Source organism: Leucopleurus acutus (genome assembly GCF_964270905.1).
Source record: "Leucopleurus acutus genome assembly, chromosome: 12".
Taxonomy (NCBI): Eukaryota; Metazoa; Chordata; class Mammalia; order Artiodactyla; family Delphinidae; genus Leucopleurus; species Leucopleurus acutus.
The window spans coordinates 56,815,216-56,838,047 of NC_139154.1; the positions used below are offsets into that span (position 1 = coordinate 56,815,216).

Below are 22,832 nucleotides of genomic sequence, written 5' to 3' on the forward strand. Positions count from 1 at the left end.
GGGGGCGTGTCCTCCCCCGGAAATAGGAGCACTCCCCACCTACGGGCGGCTCGCAGCTGCGTGCGGAGTCTGGGATGAGCGTCTTGGCTGCGGCAGGCGCAGGGCGGCTGTGCGCCGTGCGCGCAGGTAAGCAATTGCGGTGCCCGAGCCCCCGTTGCCGCGAAAACCGCCCGGGGCGCCTTCTCCAGTTGAGGAGGCTCCGGGGCGCTCTGGGCTGCAGCCTGGAGTCCAGCGTCAGACACGAAACGGCTGTGTGGTCGTGGGCCAAGCGCGTGCCTGCTACGCCCTTTGGGCGTGCTGAGGGCCCGAGACCGCTTTCCTGGCTTTGGCCGAGGTGAAGGGTTGATGAAGCCGCTTTGAAATCACTCCGGCTGCTGTGCAGATGCCAGTACTAAGGTTTCTAATGAATGCCGTTTAATGTGTGTTTTCTACAGTCTTTACTTGTCTTTGGAGAGGAAAGTACTTCAGCTCCGGGAATGAGCCGGCAGAAAACAACCCGGTGACCCCTATGCTGCGGCATCTTATGTACAAAATCAAGTCTACTGGTCCCATCACCGTGGCCGAGTACATGAAGGAGGTCTTGACCAACCCAGCCAAGGTATGGGTCGGGGAGCCCGGAGACCAGGCCCGCTCTAGCTGCGCTGCGAGGTGTGAACCAGGAGGATATGCTCAGAGAGGACCCCGAAGGTCCTCAGCCCTGGCAGTTGCCTTCCAAGGGAAGAGCCACGCTCGAAGACCTGGGGACACATAAATGAATCTGTCAGTTGGTCAGGGCTGGGTCAAGTCAGCGGCAGTGGCTTTAAAAAGAGGACAAGTTACAAAGATGTTCAGGGGACGATGTAACCGATTGGATTTATGAGATGAAGGAATGATGACTTCCCTATCTGGGTTTATGGTAGATACTGGAGTCATTTTTCAGGAAGAAGTGAGTTCAGGAGGAGGTAGAGGTAGGAAAGAGTTCAGTCCGAACTCTTTGAATTTGAAGTGTTTGTGGGACTCAGGTGGAAATGTCCAATAGGCAACAGGAAATACGAATTTAGTGCCTGGAAAGCTGTGTTGGGATGGCATCAGCAGGCACTGGAAGCGTATTCCATTGAGAATGGAAGGTCTGGGCGTTTACGTTCTAGCATTAGGCATTGTCACAGGTTTTTGACCTTCATTTCCTTGTCTGCTCTGCAAAGTCACTTGGTGAAAGCCTGTGGTCCTTTTATTTTAGAATGTTTCACCTTTTGGTTGGGTTGAAATATGAGATCTGTGGAATGCTTGGATTCGTTTGGCCTTTTGCTGTTGGATATAGTAGAATGACTCAGGGTCCAGAGGTTTCGTAATGGAAGAGATCCTTTAATGCCTGTATGCAGTGTTACAATGTACCAAAAGTTCAGATAAGGAGAAGTTTTAAAACAAACATCTCTGGGTTAGAGTTGAGGTCCACTCATCATTTATCCATTTATTGAGGCGCCATATGTGCCAGGCACTGTCTCAGGCTCTGGGAATACTGCAGTGGACAATGGAGCATGGCACTTATGTTCTAGTGAGATAATGAACCATAAACAAGGAAACAAATAATTAAACAGGATCATTGTGGATTGTTGTAAGTGCTTCTGAGGGAGGAAAAAACAAACAAACAAACAAAACTGGGTTAATAGGGACTGAAAGCAAATACTGTGGTGGGAATAGGGATTGTAGAAGTTCCTTAGGTAGGTGGTCAGGGAGGGCCAGTACATTTGAGCTGAGGCTTGAAGGATGGGGATGGGCCAGCCTGGCAAAAAGTCTGGGAGAAGTGGGTTCCCAGCAGAGGATCCAGAAACACAAGGTTTTTAAGCTGGGAAATGCTTTGGTACACAGAGAAGAGAAGGGCACCAGTGTGGCTGCAGGGCAGTGACTGGCGGGTGGGAGGGTTTGATGGTGAGGAAAGTAGTATGAGATGAGATTGGAGAGGAGCCAGTTCATGCAGTGCTTTCATGAAATTTAGATTTTTGTGTTAGTGCAATGGGAAACCTTTAGGAGGTGCATTCATGTACATTGTGTTGGCAGTGACATCAGGTGGAGATAGTAAGTGAGCTGTTGGCCATAAGAGTCTGGAGTTCGTGAGAAAGATTGGGCATGCATATATAAATTTGGTCATCATTAGTATATAGATGACGTTAAAATAAAAAGGAACCAGTGAGAGTATACTTAGAGAAGAGAAGGTTTTTCAGGAGTAAGCCTTGAGGTAACTCAAATGTAAAGTAGAGGTTCTTAACCTAGGGATCCTTGAATAGAAATCGGGGTTTATAGACGTGGATGGGAATAAAAATTACACTTTTATTTTCATTAACCTCAAACTGAAGTTTAGTGTTTCTCTGATTATGAACATAGGCAACAACCAGTACCATCAGCAATACTCTGTGATTTTAGCGTCAGTGGAAATCACTGACATTGTCATATCACAACAGAGTGATCATGATATTTCAAAATACTATTGTACTTCTCTGTACTTAAAAACTTCATTATTTATTAGAACTTCAGCTCAATTTTGCTTTTTAATACACTTATAAAGGTGTATATATATTACTATATCACAAATTTATTTTTAAAATATTTTATAAGTATTTTTCTTTTTTTATAAATTTATTTATTTAGTTTTGGCTGTGTTGGGTCTTCGTTGCTGCGCGCGGGCTTTCTCTAGTTGCGGCGAGCGGGGGCTACTCTTTGTTGCAGTGTGCGGGCTTCTCATTGCGGTGGCTTCTCTTGTTGCGGAGCACGGGCTCTAGGCACGCAGGCTTCAGTAGTTGTGGCTCGCGGACTTAGTTGCTCTGCGGCGTGTGGGATCTTCCCAGACAAGGGCTCAAACCCGTGTCCCCTGTGTTGGCAGGCAGATTCTTAACCACAGCACCACCAGGGAAGCCTGATAAGTATTTTTCAGTTGATTTCATATTTAGTCCTGTGTGTTTTAAGTCCTGTGCATTTAAAAACATTCTATGAAGGGTCTGTAGTGTTCATTAGACTGCCAGAGTGGTTTGTTTCTCACACACACACAGATACACAGACACACACACACACACACCCCACCCCTGAAATACTTCCTTATGAAGGGAAAGAGAAAGGCTAGAGGGGAGATGCTGTATGGAGTGAAAAAAATTTTTTTGAAGATGGAAGTGACTTAATTAAATTTCTAATGCTGAGGGAGAAAAGTTGAAGCTGTAAGAGAAAGCTGTGATAGAAAGATCCTGGCCCATGGGGGCTATGTGAGGAATGGTGATTGAGCCGGAGAACAGGGTTAAGTTTGGAAAAGAGCAGAAGGTGTAGGTGTTTCAGACTTTGAGTCCCAAGGAAAGAATGGGAACAGTGGAGGCTGGATGGGGTCAGGAACCTGAGGAAGTCTATTTAATAACATTCTTTAATTCCTGTGTGGGCCAGAGCCCAGGTCACCTGCTGAGAGTAAGCTGGTAGAAGAAGGGGCTTGAAGGGCATAGGGAAATTTTAAACAATTCTTGAGTGTTTCTTGAAGGCTAGACACTACGCTAAAACTTGGTATATGAAGGTAAATAAGACATAGTCCTGTCCTCCAAATGACTAATCCTTCTGGTGAAAAATTTAGATATATAAAGAAATAAGTTTAGAAAAGGAGGCATGCGGTTTTGCCTGAGGTTGGAGGGCTGGAGGAGGAGGTCAGAGAAGATGGCATTTGAGCAGATTCAGTCTTACTGAGTAGAAGATTGCCAGGGAGAGATGGGAGAGGAGAAAGGAGAACATTTGCGATGGCAAGGATGTATGGCCAGGCAGGGCAAATTAAAAACAAAACAAAACAAAAACAAACAAATCAACTTTTTATTGAGATATAACATTCACATAGAAAAATGCAAAATCACATTTATACAGCTTGATGAATTTTTTTTTTTTTTTTTGCGGTACGCGGGCCTCTCACTGTTGTGGCCTCTCCCGTTGTGGAGCACAGGCTCCGGATGCACAGGCTCAGCGGCCATGGCTCACGGGCCCAGCCGCTCCGCGGCATGTGGGATCTTCCCGGACCGGGGCACGAACCCGTGTCCCCTGCATCGGCAGGTGGACTCTCAACCACTGCGCCACCAGGGAAGCCCCAGCTTGATGAATTTTGACAAAGTGAACACTCCCGTGTCACCAGCACCCAGGTCAAGAAGCAGCCTCAAGAGCAGGCAGGGCTGATTTGAAACACAGTGGGAGAGGTTGGGCGAGGGGCTTGCAGGGCAGCCAGGGTCTTCGTGTGGAGGCAGGAGAGGGAGGGCAGCTGTGCAGTGTGGAGAGGGGCCCTGCTTGGCTTCTGCCTTTGTAGTCAAGGAGTGATTGTTTTTCTACCAGTTCTGCAAAATGACTGTTACTTTGTAAAATTTACATAAAGACGCTGTTTATTTTGCTTATTTAGAAGAGAGAACTTTCTTATGAAATAACTTGTTTATCTCATTGTATACATTATGTGAGATTTTGGAGGGGTGTTTTAAAAAGCTTATTTGAAAATTAATTTGTTTTCTCCATTTTTTCTTTTTACTTAGGGCTATTATGTGAACCGTGACATGCTAGGAGAAAAAGGAGATTTCATTACTTCACCTGAAATAAGTCAGATCTTTGGGGAGGTAATATCCAACCTAAACTCTAGAAGAAACTAATTATCAAATATTTGAGAGTAGATCACGTAGTATTCTACAGTAGTGTTTTACAGCTTTGTTTTCGGTGATTCATCGAGTTTTAATTTTTTAGTGGTTTATATACTGAAGGAATAGAGAGTAATAGAGGTATCAAGGACATTTGAAAGGTTTATACCTTACTGTAGAAAAGGAAATGTAGAGATGCAAAGGCCAGAAGGAAAGAAAAAGAAAAGAAATGGAAGAAAAGGTGTTGGAAAAGAGGAGAACCAGATGAAAAAATGAGAATGGAAAGACAAAGAGAGACAACAGGCAAGGTGAAGAAGAAGGTTGAGAGTTCCCTCAAGAAGGAAGAGAGAAAAGATAAAAAATACTGAGGAATTAGTGGAATCAAAATGCACTCTATAGCCTATACCCCTTATTTAGCTGTATTTACAGTAGAAGTCTCCTTAAGAACTTTGAATTCTTTTCAGGAATTCTAGTTCATTTATTTCCATATATAACCTTTGATCACTTTAGAAATAGAAAATAGTACACAAAAGGAAGAAAAATCTAGGCATTAAAAAATATTATGACTTAAAGCCATGTAATTATTGAAATTACATGAATATGAAGAAATGGCAGAATCATATTTCATATGTCTGTTTGCTTTCAAATACTAGTACCTTTCAGTAAGTGATATCCTCTTATCTGTGTCATGGGACCTTTTATAGTAGAGGCTGCCTTTTAACTAGGTGTTTTCTTCTGTTATTAAGCTTCCTAAGTGGTGTGTGTTGTACTGTAGTCCCAGTGAAGTTCCTGTGTGCGTATACATATATTAACATGTTAAATAACGTGTATGGTTGTTAGGAACCATTTTGCCTTCCTGCGTAAAGTCTATTTACATAGAGTTTTATATTGTGGTATACTTTTATGCTTTATAATGCTTGAATGTAGTTCTTTCCTTGTCACAGCTCCTAGGGATATGGTTAATCAGTGAATGGATAGCCACTGGAAAAAATGCAGCTTTCCAACTGGTGGAACTGGGCCCAGGCAGGGGTACCCTCTTGGGAGATATTTTGAGGGTAAGTAATAAAAGAATGTCTTAAAGTCTCACGTACCTGACCCTTGTTACTTTTGACTGAGTTTGAAAACTTTGTTGATTTCCTTGGTTTTCAGTCTTATCTCCTTAATCTCATATTTCTCAGCTAAAATGTAATGTCAAAATAATATAATGAATCATTACTTGTTATGTTTCTAATCTTAAAAAATGGGGGTGAGGGGAGAATGTAAAAGCTAGTATAAAACATTTAGAAGATATTATGGGAGAATATATTCATCTTCTGAGTAGGGAGTTTTTTACATTATATAAAAAGCAGAAGCCATAAAGGAAAAGATTAATAACTTCAAATACATTAAAATTAAGAACTTTTTTGTTCTTTAAAGAAACTAGGAACATTTTGTTCTTCAAAGACACCATAAAGAAAGTGACAAGACAAAACAAAGTGGGAGGAGTTATTTGTAACACATATAACTAACAAAGAACCGGTAGTTAGAATACATAAAGAACTTTTTTCTTTTATAGATTTATTTAATTAATTTATTTTTTTTTTATATTTTGGCTGCGTTGGGTCTTCTGTTGCTGTGCATGCTTTCTCTAGTTGCGGCGAGCTGGGGCTACTCTTTGTTGTGGTGCGAGGGCTTCTCATTGCAGTGGCTTCTCTTGTTGCGGAGCACGGGCTCTAGGCTCGCAGGCTCAGTAGTTGTGGCCCATGGGCTTAGTTGCTCTGCGGCATGTGGGATTTTCCTGGACTAGGGCTCGAACCTGTGTCCCCTGCATTGGCAGGCAGATTCTCAACCACTGCGCCACCAGGGAAGCCCCGAAGATCTCCTTTAAATCCGTAAGAAGGTGACAGATAACTCAGAAAAGTCACGCCAAAGATGTGAACAGGCCTGTCATAAAAGAGGAAATCCATGTGGCTAATGAAAACAAAAAGATGCTCAGACTCATTGGTAGTCAGGGAAATGAAAATTAAAATCACAGTGAGTAACCCCTGTACCCTCAAAATTAGAAAGTCTGACAACACCAAGGTTGTCAGACCTTGGTTGGTGAGGATGGGGAGCAAGGGGAACTCTCATGTACTGCTTGTAAGTATATTTTGGTACAACCCCTATGAATAGCTACGGGGCATATTCTACTAACATCAAAGTTACTTACATTGTATGTTCCAAAATAAATTGTGAGTTTATTTTGTGTGTACCTGACAAATCAGTGTAAAAAAAATGCATATTCAATTTAAAGAAATTTAAATTTCTTGGGCTTCCCAGGTGGCGCAGTGGTCGAGAGTCTGCCTGCCAATGCAGGGGTTGTGGGTTCGTGCCCTGGTCTGGGCAGATCCCACATGCTGCGGAGTGGCTGGGCCCGTGAGCCATGGCCGCTGAGCCTGTGCGTCCGGAGGCTGTGCTGCGCAACGGGAGAGGCCACAGCAGTGAAAGGCCCGCGTACTGCAAAAAAAAAAAAAAAAAAAAGAAAGAAGAAATTTAAATTTCTTGATGCTATATGATTTCTGCTTGAAATTAAGAATTGAAGGATTTTTTTTTCAAAGAAAATTTACAAATATCTGACAAATAAGAATCCTTATTATATTGTATGTTTTTGGTGGTGGGGGTAACCCACTGATTTATGTTTCCAGGGCTCTATTTTGTATCTTTTTAAATTGGCAAAGTCATTTGAATATAAAATATTTAATAAGATTCTCAAACAATATTTTGTTTCAAGAATTTAAAAAATTAAGCCCAAAGCTCTTTTTTCTTAAAAATTTTTTTTTAATTGAAGTATAGTTGATTTACAGTGTTTCAGGTGTACAGCAAAGTGATTATATATATATTTTCAGATTACTTTCCATTATAGGTTATTATAAGATATTGAATATAGTTCCTTGAGCTATACAGTAGGTCCTTGTTGTTTATTTTATATATGGTAGTGTTTATTTGTTAATCCCAAATTCCTAATCCCTGTCCCCCATAATCCATTCTTTATGCTTGTCTTTTGGAAAGAAAATGCTTGGCTTTATCATTCCTCTGCGGAAACATCTTTGGCAGCTACCCTCTTATCAGTACAAGATGTTCACAACCAGACTTGTTTCTGTGCTCTACCTTGAATTCCGTGCTCCAAACTATATGCACCAAACTATACCCACAGCTCTTAAAATGTCTAAAGGATGCTTCCCTAGATCAAGTCCTGAGAACTCTTAAAAAAACAAAGAATTTAAAGGAATGTAAAGAAAATAGCCAAAGGTGTAGTTACAGACTTTACTTTTGATCATATTTCTGAAGGATTTTTCTCCTGGGGAGAAGTTTTTCTATGTATAGTTTCATCTCAAAACTAAATTTGGAAAAGTCACCTTGTCCTAATCAGTCTGTACCTGCATATTCATGTCTCAAAAGTAGGAGGCAAATCACCAGTATTAAATTCAAATGAAAAATATATTGATGTACTTTATGCAATTAGCATTGAATTTTTAGCATTAAGATATTGATAAAACATTAGTATATTCCTTTTTTTCCTCATGTTTACAGTAGCAAAAAAATGTGTGTGGCTAAGAAGAAATTGAAAATGGGAAAGAATCTCAGAGTTAAACTGTCAAGTAATTAGTGCCATTCAAATCTGATTTCTTGTGGATACAGTCTGATCATCTCAGGGGTGAGACTATTTTGTAGGCATAGCAGCTTTTACGTTTTCTTTTTTTCTTTATTTTTTTTCAAGCTGTTGCTACAGCCTCCTGCTGCCCAAGGTTTGCTGGCCTAATCACTTGAGATACAGCAGTTTGACTTTCGCATCACTTTCTAGGGCCCTACTTGCTGTATCAGTGGCTAGCCAATGATCTTCTTTGGGATACTCCCTTCATAGCAGCTTTCTATTTTTATTTTATTTTTTTTTTAATTTTATTTATTTATTTTTGGCTGTGTTGGGTCTTGTTTCTGTGCGAGGGCTTTCTCTAGTTGCGGCAAGTGGGGGCCACTTTTCATCGCGGTGCATGGGCCTCTCACTATCACGGCCTCTCTTGTTGTGGAGCACAGGCTCCAGACGCACAGGCTCCAGACGCGCAGGCTCAGTAGTTGTGGCTCACAGGCCTAGTTGCTCCGCGGCATGTGGGATCTTTTCAGACCAGGGCTCGAACCCGTGTCCCCTGCATTGGCAGGTAGATTCTCAACCATTGCGCCACCAGGGAAGCCCCCATAGCAGCTTTTAAAAATCAAGCCTAGCTCTTTACCCATGAACTTGCTGTGTGGCCCCAGGTGTGATGTGTATAATAATTTTCAGGTCTTATAAGTAATAAATCTGTTTTTTCAAAGTTAAAAAAAAATCCAAGGCTATATACATTTTATTTCTTGGGTCTCTTTTTAGACTCCCTAATCTGAATCATTGTTTTTATTGGATGCTAAAGCTTTTATTTTCATTTGTTAGTCCTAATTCTAATTTTTATCAGTAGGAAACCAAACTGTACTGTGTACTATGTACTGTTTGTTTCTTATATGGACTATGTTTAATAACTCCGGTAGGTTATGATGCTCATAGACTGCTGGAGAGTGACTTGTGTGAGGTTCTCTGAAACCAATTATTACTTTTGCTGTGACATGAGCAAATTATTGAGGTAAATGGTTAGAAAACCTAAAATCTGCTCAACAAGATTTTGCCGATTTCTTCTTTTTTTTATATTTAGGTGTTCAGTCAGCTTGCATCTGTGCTGAAAAACTGTGACATTTCAATACATCTGGTAGAAGTGAGCCAAAAATTAAGTGAGGTTCAAGCATTAACGTTGACTGAAGAGAAGGTCCTATTAGAGCGAAATGCTGGATCCCCAGTATATATGAAAGGTGTCACTAAGTCTGGAATTCCAATTTCCTGGTACCGAGATCTGCAAGATGTTCCAAAAGGTAATTATTTTACATTGATTAATGAAAGAATTTTGATCACAACCCCTCACAGTATTGCTGGGTGACCACAACCTTGTAGAGCAATGTAGTAGATTGAGTTAGGGCTGCCAAGTCCCTTACCTATGGAGAACAGCATTGTGTTAGAAAATAATTTCATGTGGTGTTGCAAAAACCAAAGCAAACCGAAACCAAAACATGGATCTCGGTTGTACTTTTTATTTTTTCCCTACCCCTCAGATAGTACTGATGACGAAGTAGCCCAAGGCAGTGGGGCCCGAAGGAAGCAGTGTTAGTAAATGAGTTTCCTTTAATTATCTCATCTTTTGATCATCCTTACTTGCCTAGAGGCAAGCAAGGGGTGGTAGGAGAATCCCTTCACTCCTCGAGAATGTTATACTGAGGAGCCCCAGCTCAAACCTAAAGTGGTGGTCTGACCTTGGCCAAGGCACCACAGCCATTCCTGGCCTTACGCGTCTTGGATGATTTTAGGAAATTCAAATCCTCTTCCAGCTAACAAATTTGAGTTCTGATTTCTTTTGGGCCTGGTGATGAATAAAACATTAAACTGATAACTGGGATATTTCAGCTCTCTGACCCTCTATGCGGAAAATGGGAATAGTAATAATTGTTCCTATGTATGTTCTGCACAGTAGGTTTGCCATGAAGAGGTGGGTGATTCTGTGGAAATTATAATTATGGAAGCATCACAAGTTCCATTACGAAGAACTATGCATTTTCTTTTTGTTAATGTTCAAAACAACCAATTGATTGCCTTGAAAATGCTGAAATGTTAATTTTTTTTCTTCTGTTTTTAAATAGAGTACAGCTTTTATCTTGCACATGAATTTTTCGATGTTCTTCCTGTGCATAAGTTTCAGGTATTGATGGGAAAGAAGTCACATTTATAATTGAATAACAAAGGGCCTTATGTTGTAAGAATAAACATTTATGGTGTTTAATTATTGTTGAAGTTAGCTATATCTGGAAGTTTGATGAATATAAATAATTGAAAGGCAAAAGTGAAGTATTAAGAATTCTTAATTCTTAGGATATTAAGGATTCTTAATTCTTCTGGGATAAAGATGTATGAGAATGTAAGATAGTAAATCACTATAGTGCAATGAAGGATTATTTTTTAGCAACTATTTTTAAATTCCAAAAATTAAAAATTTTCTTCATTCTTTCTGTGAGGAGATTTAAGATTTGGTGGTAATGCACATGTACTGGTAACTTGTAGGGTTAAGAGTATATATTATTATGTAGTAATTTGTTGGCAGAAGCTTCTGATTAGTCCTCCTAAGTCTGTTTTCCATTTTTGGGGCACTTTCCATGTTGCTTACTTCCTCCTCCATTTCTTATCTAAACAGCATTAATAGTTTGCATCTATCATTCTACTCATACTGTTAAAAGGAAATGAAGTAATGCCTTTAAATAATTTAAGTGGTAAAGTGCTCTGTAAATGTTAGTTATCTATCTTGTATATGATAAGAGGAGAAAAGTTATTTTGGTAGAGGCAATTTTGAGAACTTGCAAAAATTTGTTTTTATGTGTTATTTTGTGTTTAGAAAACACCACACGGATGGCGAGAAGTACTCATTGATATTGATCCACAGGTTTCTGATAAACTGAGATTTGTTTTGGCGCCTTGTGCCACCCCAGCAGAAGCCTTCATACAAGTAGGAATAATTTTTTTTTCTTAGTTTATTGCCAACCAAATCTTCAGTCTTATTTTCTGAGTTAGTATTTTAGAGTTCCTTGTAATATGAAAGGTGCTTTTTATAAATAGTGAAAACGCACAGGATTTAGAGTCAGGAGACTGGGTTCAAATCATTTCTTACCTGTGTGACCTTAATGTAATAAGAAAGTAAGTGCTTACTCAGCAAGTCCCTGACTGTCTCTGTTTACCTCAGTTCTCTATCAAATGGTGACAATATTGTCTACTTGACAGGAAGTTATGTATCTGTGAAAACAATGTAGTACAAAGTAACAATAACAATATTTATTGAATATTTTGTATGTATTACTTTTTTTTTTAATTTATTTTTGGCTGCACTGGGTCTTCGTTGCTGTGCGCCGGCTTTCTCTAGTTGCAGCGAATGGGGGCTCCTCTTTGTTGTGGTGCGCAGGCTTCTCATTGCGGTGGCTTCTCTTGTTGCAGAGCACAGGCTCTAGGTGCGCGGGCTTCAGTAGTTGTGGCATGCAAGCTCAGTATTTGTGGCTTGTGGGCTCTAGAGTGCAGGCTCAGTAGTTGTGGCTCGTGGGCTGTAGAGCACAGGCTCAGTAGTTGTGGCACACAGGCTTAGTTGCTCCGCGGCATGTGGGATATTCCCAGACCCGGGCTCGAACCCATGTCCCCTGCATTGGCAGGTGGATTCTTAACCACTGCACCACCAGGGAAGCCCCTGTTACTCTATTTTCTCATTTAATTCTCAAAACTATTATTAGGTAAGTTGTATTATCACTCTCTTTGGGCTACTGTTAGAGCATGCCTTTTTTCTCATGCTTCCACCCAAATTAAAATTTGATTACTCCTTCTTTCTATTGTCCTCAAGGAATAATTGCAAGAGCCTGTGTATCTTCGGTTTGAGTTTAAACGTTCAAAACACCTGTACTTCTCAGGAATGTTTGAGCTTTAGATTGCCTGTTTTATTCCCTTTTTTTCGAGCTCAGAAAAAGATGATTTCTACTTTCTGGACCATAACTAAGAATTTCTGCCTTAGAAGTTATCGATTTTAAAAGCAGAAGAGCTTTTAAACGTAAACCTATGAATTACATTTTCATTGCAAAGCTTAAGTTTAAAATGTCAGCCTAAGTGCTTGTGAACATTTCTACTTTTTCATAGTCTGGCTAATTTACCTGAGTGAGAAACAAATTCATAAAGCTGAGAGCTAACCCCCCGGGAGTTCATTTTTTTTAGGTCTTCACTTGAACAGTGTACACTTATGAGAAAGGGAGTGATGATTTCCCTCTCATTTGGATGGAGCAAATGGTAATGGAATCTCTTGTCTTGAAGAGCAGTCTAGGATATTAAGAATGTCAGCATGGAACGCTGAGTCGTGTCACTTTATGCCTGAAGCAGCTGACCCCATAGTTTATATAGTCAAACCACAGTAATTTATTTAATAGCACTGGAGGCTTAGTGGTTTATTATTTCATTTAATTCTCACAATAAGCCTAGTATATGAAACAGACTGTGAAAGGTTAAGTAACTTGTCTCTAGTAAGCAGTAGATGAGGTGAGACTCAAGGGCTGAGTCTGCCTGACTGTGTACCTCTTAGACCTGTGCCATTATAGGCAGAGACATCAGAGCAGGTCAGTACTTCACTTGTACTAGGTGTTAGGAGGGAGCAACAGTTAATGTACGTTTGCACAATGAGGAAAAAAATTTTTTCCTTATCATAGGAATTAGTGAAATTTCGTATCTGCTAGTCCAGTTGGTAAGAATTACTATTTATTGTCAATACACGTTTTAAGCTAGTATGTACTTCTTGAGGACCCTTAGTTGAACATCTTGGGAAATTAGGGCTTCAGGTACATTGACACTAGTTTATAAGCTGGTATTGCTAGATATAGAGCATATCGTTGAGGTACCTTTTCCCGCTTAAGAAGGCAGATATACTTGCTTTAATAGGGTCTGTTTTGTTACATTGGATTTATATCATTTGTTCCGCCAGCACAACTTTTCAGTGTCTCTTATGTGTCAGACACTGTTCTAGGCAGACAAAAATTCCTTTTCCATGCTTTCAACCCAGTGGAATATATTTATATGAATTACGATACAGCAGTAAAATCACCATAAATAAAATGATAATGTTCTTAGCCATCTGGAGGGTTGACGGGGCATATGCCTTTCTATAAAAGGCATTAAAATTAAAATATCTTTGTAAACTGAATGGATATCAGAGAACCAAGGAGTTCTGTATAATAGAAAGGATGTCATGTGAAAAGTTGAGTGTAGACAACATATTCATATTGAGAAGGAATTTTTTTATTTAAAAAAAAATTTTTTTTTTTTTTTTAAATTTTTTTGGCTGTGCTACATGTGGGACTTTAGTTCCTTGACCAGGGACTGAACATGCGCCCCTGCAGTGGAAGCGTAGTGTTCCAACCACTGGCCCACCAGGGAAGCCCTGATAAGGAATTCATTTTTATTGTAACTAAGAAATGCTCATTGTAGAAAAACCCTAAGGAAACAGGTTTTTTGAATGACGTATTTTGATTCAACTGTTCCCTTACTAGTGTGATGAAACAAGGGATCACGTGGAAGTGTGTCCTGATGCTGGTGTTATTATTCAGGAACTTTCTCAACGCATTTCAGAAACTGGAGGTGCTGCCCTGATTGCTGATTATGGTCATGATGGAACTAAGACAGATACCTTCAGAGTATGTATAATTCAGTCACATGATTTATCAGAATTTAACTGATAGTTTACTTACAGTTGTCATTTGTTAGGTTTGAAGCTCGCTGAAGATCTTTATCTTATTTTGGTTTCTACAGTGCTTAGCACTGTTGTATTACATTATTTTATAATTAATCCATGTTATTATAATTACCCTTAACCCTGTATCTTATTGTCCACCTCTCCTTTGAACAGGGTCTGGATTGTCCGCATTATTCCTTAAGTTGCAGAACCTAGGTTTGCATAGATCCTAGTAAGCACCTGAATAATTCAAATTGAAAGATTTTCTTAAAAGTTCTTAAAAATTTCCCCTCCTTCATTTAAAAAAACATTGTTACTTTTTATAGATTTGATCTAGCTACTGTAATCAAACCTTTTCTGTCATATTTTCAACACGTTTTTTCCTTTCCAGATGTATTGTTTTATCCTTCCTAAACATCCTTTCTTACGCTTTTGGAACAGGGGTCCCCAACCCCTGGGCCTCAGACCATTAGTGGTCCTCGGCCTGTAAGGAACCGGGCCGCACAGCAGGAGGTGAGCAGCAGGCCAGTGAGTGAAGCCTCATCTGCTGCTCCCTGTCGCTCCCATTACCACATGAACCATCCCCAAAATTGTCTTCCACGAAAGCGGTCCCTGGTGCCAAAAAGGTTGGGGACCGCTGTCTTGGAATATGATCAATTCTGTTCGATATACTTTAATTAAAGTATACTGAAATACATTTAACTAGATGTTATTAAGTCATCTTCTAGATCGGTGTTTCTCAGTTTCTAACTTTGTTCTTTTAAAGAAAAACCTGGAGAGTTTTTTTTCTTTAAGCACTGATTCTCTAGGCTTATCTCCAGGATTCTGATTTGCTAGGTCTGGGTAGAGTCCAGTAACATGTTCTCAGGTGATTTTTTAAAAATAATTTTTATTGGAGTATAGTCACTTTGCTCTCAGGTGATTCTGATGCATATAGTTGATGGATACACTTTGTAAAACACCATCTAGGTTCTGGTAACCTGAATTCATCTGGAGAATTCTCTCTTATACTTCATCACCATGGGCATTAATGAAAATTTTAAACAACTGTCAAAGGCAGCATCTTCAGGCACTATAACATAGCACTTTATAGTGGGTTTTCCACATAGCATCTCATTTGAAGAAAGGGTGCTATTTGGTAAGAGTTTGTAAACCACTGATATTGGCTATATTTTCCATTTTAACAGTTGTTATGTAAAATGTACTAAAATGGTAGCATTTCTTTAATCTTGATAATGATAACCATAAAGGTACAAAAACTCATCGTTTAAAAAATTATGTTCAAGGGGTTTTGTGGCCACAGGCTTCATGATGTCTTAATTGCCCCGGGAACAGCAGACCTCACAGCTGACGTGGACTTCAGTTACTTGCGCAGAATGTCCCAGGGGAAAGTAGCTTCTCTGGGTCCAATAAAACAGCAGACATTTTTAAGAAATATGGGCATTGATGTCCGACTGAAGGTAATGATTTATGTTATTTCACTGTTATTAAATATTTTAATTTCATACTCTTTCAATAAATATTTTAAGTTCACTTGGCCTTAATGCTCTTGTTGTTAGTCAGATCCTTGGTATTCCAGTCTTTTCAGTAGTATAGGGTTCAGTGTAACCAGACAGCCTGGGGGTGGAGCAGCCTGGTAAGTTCCATGCATCTCTCCTGAGGTAAAATGAAGACTTGCAAATAATATTCACGTTTGTTAAGAAAACCTGACTGCCTGTATGAGTACGAATTTTACAACTGTTTTGAAGACATCTTAACCCTTCAGTGTAGATCAAACCACCTGGGAATATTTGCTAAACATACAAATCCATAGGTTTGGGTCACAGCAACCTGTGTCTTTAATAAACACACCATGATTCTAAGGTAGATGATCAGAAATTACATTTTAAGCACTGTTTTATTGAATAGCTAATAGTCATTAGTATTGCTGCAAATAACTAGGAATCCTTTCTCCTGGTTATTTTCACTAAGAAATCTTTTTCTTTTCAGGTTCTTTTAGATAAATCAGATGAGCCATCACTGAGGCAGCAGTTACTTCAGGGCTATGATATGTTAATGAATCCTACGAAGATGGGAGAAAGATTTAACTTTTTTGCCTTGATACCTCATCAGAGACTTCATGGTAGAAATCATCAGATGAATGCATGTCAGTCAAAACCCTCTCCATCACCTGTAGCTGGGTTTGGTGAACTTGCTTGGCGGTGATATTTCAGTTTGGACTTTCTACTCCCAAGTTGGCCTAAGAAACTAGACTAAAGGGAACACATTGTATATATCACAGGTAAAATAAGTATTAAAATATTTTATCTCTTCACAGCCAATAAAAATAGCCCATACAGTACAACTGAAAATTGATCTTTTAAGAAGATTGTGTTTGATTCTTGGTACAAATGTGTGTTCTCAATTTAATGAAACTTATTATTGGGTTTCCTCTAATAAAGCTCGTTGCTGTATTTTTATTTTAAAATGTAAACATGAATTCTGATTGGTTTTATAACTGGAAACAACTGGCCATTCACAGGGGACTGATTAAATAGAACTATCCATATATTTTTAAAATGAGGTAGAGTAGTATGTTCTGACATAGATTGCTAAGATTCAGTAAGTGAAAAAGTAGGGTGCAAAATGTTTTGTAGTTATGATTCCATTTTTGTTGGAGAAAAGCTACATTTAAAGAAATGCTTAGAAGTAATTTCACAGCAATTAAAACACTAAATGCGGACTGGTTGTTTTCTGTTCAGTGATACTTACTTTTATATAAAAAGTAAGGAAAGGATGCCCAATAATCACTAGTTATTAAAGGGACTGTCTTCTCCATTGTATATTCTTTCCTCCTTTGTTGTAGATTAATTGACCATAGGTGCGTGAGTTTATTTCTGGGCTCTCTGTTCTGTTCCATTGATTTGTGTGTCTGTTTCTGTGCCAATATGCTGTTTTGATAACTGTAGCTTTGTAGTAAGGTCTGAAGTCAGAGAGCATGATACCATCAGCGTTGTTCTTTTTTCTCAAGATTGCTTTGGGAATTTGGGTCTTTTGTGGTTCCATATTAATTTTAGGATTATTTGTTCTAGTTGTGTGAAAAATGTCATGGGTATTTTGATGGGGATTGCATTAAATCTGTAGATTGCTTTTGGGTAGTATTGACATTTTAACAATATTAATTCTTCCAATCCAAGAACATAGGATATATTTCCATTTCTTTGTATCATTTTCAGATTCCTTCCTCAGTGTTTTATAGCTGTCAGAGTATAGGTCTTCCACCTTCTTGGTTATTTGTTCCTAGATATTTTATTCTTTTTGATGCTGATTTTAAATGGGATTGTTTTCTGGCTTTCTCTGATAGTTCATTATTTGTGTATAGAAAAGCAACAGATTTCTGTGTATTAATCTTGTATCCTGCAAGTTTACTGGATTCGTTAGTTCTAACAGTTTTTTGGTGGAGACTTTAGGGTTTTCTATGTACAGTATCATGTCATCTGCAAATAGAGACAATTTTATTTTTTCCCTTCCAATTTGGATTTTAGAGGGAAGATTTTCAGCTTTTCCCTATTGAGTGTGGTTAAGTGGCCTTTATTATGTTGAGATATGTTCCCTCTATATCAACTTTGTTGAGAGTTTTTATCATGAATGTTAAATTTTGTCAGATGCTTCTTCTCTTTTGAGATGATATGATTTTTATCCTTTTGTTAATGTAGTGGGTCACACTGATTGATTTGCAAATATTGAACTATCCTTGTGTACCTGGAATACATCCCACTTGATCATGGTGTGTGATCCTTTTAATATATTGTTGGATTCAGTTTGCTAACTTATGAGGATATTTTGCATCTATATTCATCAAAGATACTGGACTGTAATTTTCTTCTTTTGTAGAGTCCTTATCTGGTTTTGGTACTAGGATAATAATGGTGGTCTTGTAGAATGAATTTGGGAGCATTCCATTCTCTTCAGTTTTTGGAATAGTTTGAGAAGGATAGGTATTAGCTTTTCTTAGTATGTTTAGAATTCCCCTGTGAAGCCTGAACTTTGGTTTGCTGGGAGGTTTTTTATTAATTACAAATTCAATTTCACTACTAATGACTGGTCTGAACTGTTCAGATTGTCTGTTTCTTAACTCAGTCTTGGCAGGTTGTATGTTTCTAGAAATTTTTCCATTTCTTCTAGGTTGTCCACTTTGTTGGCATATAATTGTTTGTAGTATTCTCTTATGATTTTTTTTTTTTGTATCTCAGTAGTACAGCTGTTGTTTCTCCTCTTTCTTATTTTGTTTATTTGGGTCCTCTCTTTTTTCTCAATGAGCCTGGCTAAAGGTTTATCAATTTTGCAAAAAGGTTTATCAATTTTGTTTATCTTTTCAAAAAGCCAGCTCTTGGTTTTGTTGATGTTTTCTGTTGTTTTTTGGTCTCTATTTTATTTCCTCTCTTATAATTATTATTTCCTTCCATCTACTAACTTTAGGCTTTGTTCTTCTTTTTCTAATTCCTTTAGACAGTAGGTTAGGTTATTTGAAATTTTTCTTCTTTCTTGAGGTAGGCCTTATATTGCTATGAACTTCAATAATCACTATTAAATTTCCCAGTCTGGTTTGAGGGGTGGGAAAAGACTTTTTTTTATTTGTCCTCCTTTTTGGTATTTGAATTTTTTACCATATTCTTCTGTGAATTTTATAATTAAAATTAGATTAAAAAAATTTTTAAAGTCACAGTAATACCAATAAACCTAACAGGTACTTAAAATATGACTTAGAATAAATCCAGACTGCTTAGGAGGAATAATTTTCTAAATTGAGTTAATTCTCTCTTATTTTCAGATAATTGTCAAGATTTAGTTCTATAAGTTCTCATTTTTTGTTTCAAAAAACTTTTATTAATAGCAGACATATGGACTTTCTGAAGAACTGTTATATAAGCAACACAAATTTGTGAAATTAAAGAAAATACTAGCTATATGTTTTGAATTTATAGCTTAACTATATTGGAAATTCACTGGCAGAGTGATGAATGGTTGTTTCTTATTGCTTCTTTGGCTTCACTGAGAACAGGACTAGCATTCTCTATCTCATGCTAAATTAAAGGAAGATGGAGGCCTTATTTTTCAGATGCTGCTCAACTTTGGGCCATTCCTAGCCATCCTTTAAGACTCGGTTGGAGAATTTTTAGAAGATTAAAATGCCCATAGTTGGCCCTTCCCAATTATTTATTAGTTTTTATGATTAAGGGGAAAGAGGCAATGCTTCTTGACACCTATACATGTACTTTGGTATTAGGTATTTAACTTAAGTCTTTTGGCAGTTGCAGTAGTGGAATATTTGATGGTAGTTTCTGAAAAACCTAAAATTATTCCAAACTTTCATTCCAAGAAGTGAGACCTTGAGGTTATTACCTCAAATTTTGTATAAAATTGTAATAATGAGTTGTTTTTTATTTTAGTCAGATTTAAAAAAAAAAAATCTGTGTTCTTAAATATAGCATTGGTTTCATTTACAAATACTATTTCCAAAACAGTTCTATTACCAAAGCCTGGGAAAAGAACACAACCAAATAAAATATTCTTTGGATACCTCTACTAGAGATAGGCTCAGGTTTTCACATGGAAAAGTATGGTGATATGGAAATACATTTTATTATCAAGCTTCTTTGAGGATATTTACAAAAAGTGGGATGTAATAAAAAATAAAAATGTACTAAACAGTGTCATTATAGACTACTTTGTACATTATCAAATGTTTCTAACAATTATTTCTTATACAAACACAATGACTTCAAGACAAAAAAAGGTTATGCAGGTTATACAGTAACTGGAGAAATTACTCAACTCCAAATTATCTGACAGTGCCTTTACATTTTTTTTTTTTAGGAAACTTCTTAGGCATTCAACAGAAACAAAAAGAGTGCAATTAATTTCATGGCTTGTAAAGTTTGATTATATAAGTATAGCAAACAAACGTCATTCCAGTTAATTATCATTTTACGCAGTAAAACCACAATAGGGTGCCTAGTGACTCAGAATTACTTCATTTTAGCACACTGATATAAACACTTACTTTAGAGAAATTTGGGGAAGTTATCCTCTATCACAGGGAAAATACACTTTCCAAAGGTTTTGCAAAATTAATTTGGTTTAATTTTTTAAACTCCTATTTGACAATGAAATACTGAGACATTGTGGAGTGTCTCCTGGAGATATTTAGGGGTAGGCAGTATAGTAAAATGGTTAGGAGGGGTAAGAAGGACTCTGGAGCCACATTGTCTGGGTTCAAACCCACATCCTAACTGTGACCTTCAGCAGCTAGTTACTTAATTTCCCTGTGCCTCAGTTTCCTTATCTGTGAGAGAGAGTTCACGTGCACTTACCTCATGGCTGTTGTGAGAGTAAAACACATAAAGAGCTCAGAAAAGAGGAGCACTGTGTGTTTCCTTCCATTCTCTCAAGGATATTTTTAGTCCTAGATAAGGCAGTAGCTTCAGGATCTCTAAGGGCCCTCTCAGTCTTAGTCTGTTCACAAGAAGAACATTCTTTTCCTTTGCTACCTCAAATTCTGTGGGCAGTGACAGTTAACACATTTATAACTTTTAGCTTATCAACATCTGATCTTCACAACAACACTGTGAGAAAGGTACAGGCAAGAATTATAATCTTTATTTTATAGATTGAGGAACTCAAGGCTCAGACAGATTGTCACCTGCTGAGGCCAACACAGGTAATTAAAGAACGGAGGCAGAGTTTTTGGCTCCACATCTTTGGCTCTTTTTTGGAGGGAAAAATGTTTACAATGATTTTGAGGAATCAAAAAACAAAAAGTCCCTAGATTTTTTATAAGTGAATGGTCCCACCAGATCTTTAACTTTTTTTGGGGAAAACTGTTAGTAACTTTTAAAAAGCTATGAAAAAGTCTAACCTCTTAAATATGATATCTGGATAGAAAAAAATGTCTTTAGCTGGCTGCTGAAGCTGCAGTGTTTAAAAAAAAAAAAAACTTATTTCATTCTTTCATTTGCTCAGCTGATAATACAGCCATACTCTTATAAACTGTTTCATGCTCCACCCCGTCCACTCCCTCAAACTGCTTAAAATATAATTGGTTTTAAAACATTCCAGGTATCTGTAAAGCCTTCCAATAAGCTAAAGGAAGAACAAAAGGATGCTGTTATTCTTTCCTGTAGCATTAACTGACTCTGCACTGGCCTACTTTTAGCATATATTTAATTTTCTTCCTCAAATTATTCAACCCTATGTAAAGATAAATTGTGTAGTTAGAGTTCAGATCTATACCTATTAAATGTTGGAATCCAATTGTGGCACCACAATGGCGTCAGTGGGAACGTGAATATTTAGCAGCAGAGTTGAGCTATAAGAAGACATACATAACAACTCAGCACTGAGACCAGCAGTTCCTACTCCTGGTTTTGTACATCAGTTGTCCCGAATGACCTTAGGGGCTGTTGAAACATAGCAATACTTACAAAAGGTGACAACTTAATTTTCATGTTCCAAAGAGCATATTCAGAATTTCAACTCCAAAAGGGTTAGGGATCACTGTTTTGGAGTCTTGACTGACCTAAAAAAGAAACGTAAAACAGTCCAGCACTCCCTTTCCAGGAGTCTAGGAAAAACCCCTCAATGCCTCTATGGTCGGTTAAACAAATGTTTATAAAGTCTATAGGAAATGGCATGCTGGCAGCCTCTCAGTTACCGCATAAATGCACATCTGTTTAGTAATCAACCTTGTAACTCTTGTATGATTTGGTCAAGCTATGCAATAACTGGACTCTAGCTTGCCTTTTTCTCCTTTTTAAAAAAATGTTAAGAATAGGAAAGGGAAGATAAATTAAGTGCCACTATTGTACTAAAATGAACGATTAGGAAAAATACAAAAACCAGTTATTGCTTATGCTGTAAAAATTTATGAAAAGCTTTATCTTGGGTTCCATTATGTGTTTTTATTACTCAGTTTCCCCTCTTGTACCTACTCAATATGAACTACAGTATTGGTGTCATTGATTCCTTATCATATTTCTTCATGTCTTTGCATTTCTTCATGTCTTTGCATCCTTTCAGATGACAGCCTACAAAGAACAACAGTTATGCAGCAAAATACTAGTCCATAACATGAAATCCTTCCTTATTGAAGTTAGCTCAATAATAATTAAGGATCTTCTTCCATGTCATCTGGATTGGGAGCCATAATGAAGTGCTTTGGGTATACAAGGTTGTGTGTATATGCATGTATTTCCCAGCGGGCATCGTCACTTTCGTGTGTAATGTAACGTTCACCAATGCGAGTTTCAAATTCTCTAAGGTCAAGCCAAGTCTGATAGTCCTAGGGAAAAAAAAAGATTATGAACCATAAAAGAAACAATACTGTCAACCTTCTTTTTTTTTTTGCTCAGCACCCTAGTCATAAAATTGACAACCCCTACCTCCTAAATACTTGTTATACAATAAGTTCATTTGTAATATTTTAAGTTAGCAATGTTAAAGATAAATACTTCTTCAAATTTAGAGTCTCTCATGAAGGAAGGAACTAGTTTCTAAAATTAAAAAAGAAAACATTGCCTCAGGCTTCTGAGGTGGCTAATAATAACTACTAAAATATTTTGTTGGAGAGGCCTACACCTTACCTCTCAAAATAGGGGAAAGTGCTTAGAATCTGTTATCAGGATAATTTAATAACTGCTGAGACTAAATATGATTATATTTGTTTTGAAGTTATTTCTACCCCTCATTCCTTTAAAATCGTTCTGAAGCTTCTCTCTTTACTCTGAAGTTTGGGGGTATCTTGAGAAATCTATGCAATAGCTTTTGGGGGGAATTAAGCCAAACATTTTAAATGGCATCTCTGATCTCTTCAATGCAAAACCTTTTAGTGGACACTTTAAAAATAAAATATATCTGA

The 22,832-nt window shown here is 37.9% G+C and overlaps 2 protein-coding genes across 3 annotated transcripts in view; one reads left to right on the forward strand and one right to left on the reverse strand.

Annotated features, from left to right (window-relative positions):
• Positions 1 to 45: 45 nt before the first annotated feature.
• Positions 46 to 22,084, forward strand: NDUFAF7 (NADH:ubiquinone oxidoreductase complex assembly factor 7). 2 transcript variants are annotated; one of them, XR_014326662.1, is made up of 11 exons: positions 46 to 126; positions 435 to 598; positions 4,509 to 4,589; positions 5,552 to 5,662; positions 9,302 to 9,515; positions 10,335 to 10,393; positions 11,081 to 11,191; positions 13,755 to 13,898; positions 15,223 to 15,396; positions 15,926 to 16,217; positions 21,995 to 22,084. XR_014326662.1 is itself a non-coding variant. In XM_082852125.1 (10 exons), the coding sequence occupies exons 1-10, from the start codon at positions 75 to 77 to the stop codon at positions 16,139 to 16,141; spliced, it is 1,326 nt and encodes a 441-aa protein (XP_082708251.1). In that variant the 5' UTR covers positions 46 to 74; the 3' UTR covers positions 16,142 to 16,878. The 2 variants fall into 2 exon arrangements, 1 of the variants encoding a protein (XP_082708251.1); XM_082852125.1 differs by lacking the exon at positions 21,995 to 22,084 and having other exon boundaries at positions 15,926 to 16,878.
• Positions 19,478 to 22,832, reverse strand: part of PRKD3 (protein kinase D3) — a 77,387-nt gene continuing 74,032 nt past the window's right edge. Inside the window, exon 19 of the mRNA XM_082852124.1 lies at positions 19,478 to 22,256. Coding sequence (XP_082708250.1) covers positions 22,083 to 22,256 — 174 coding nt within the window. The 3' untranslated portion in view covers positions 19,478 to 22,082. The remainder of the gene's footprint in view (positions 22,257 to 22,832) is intronic.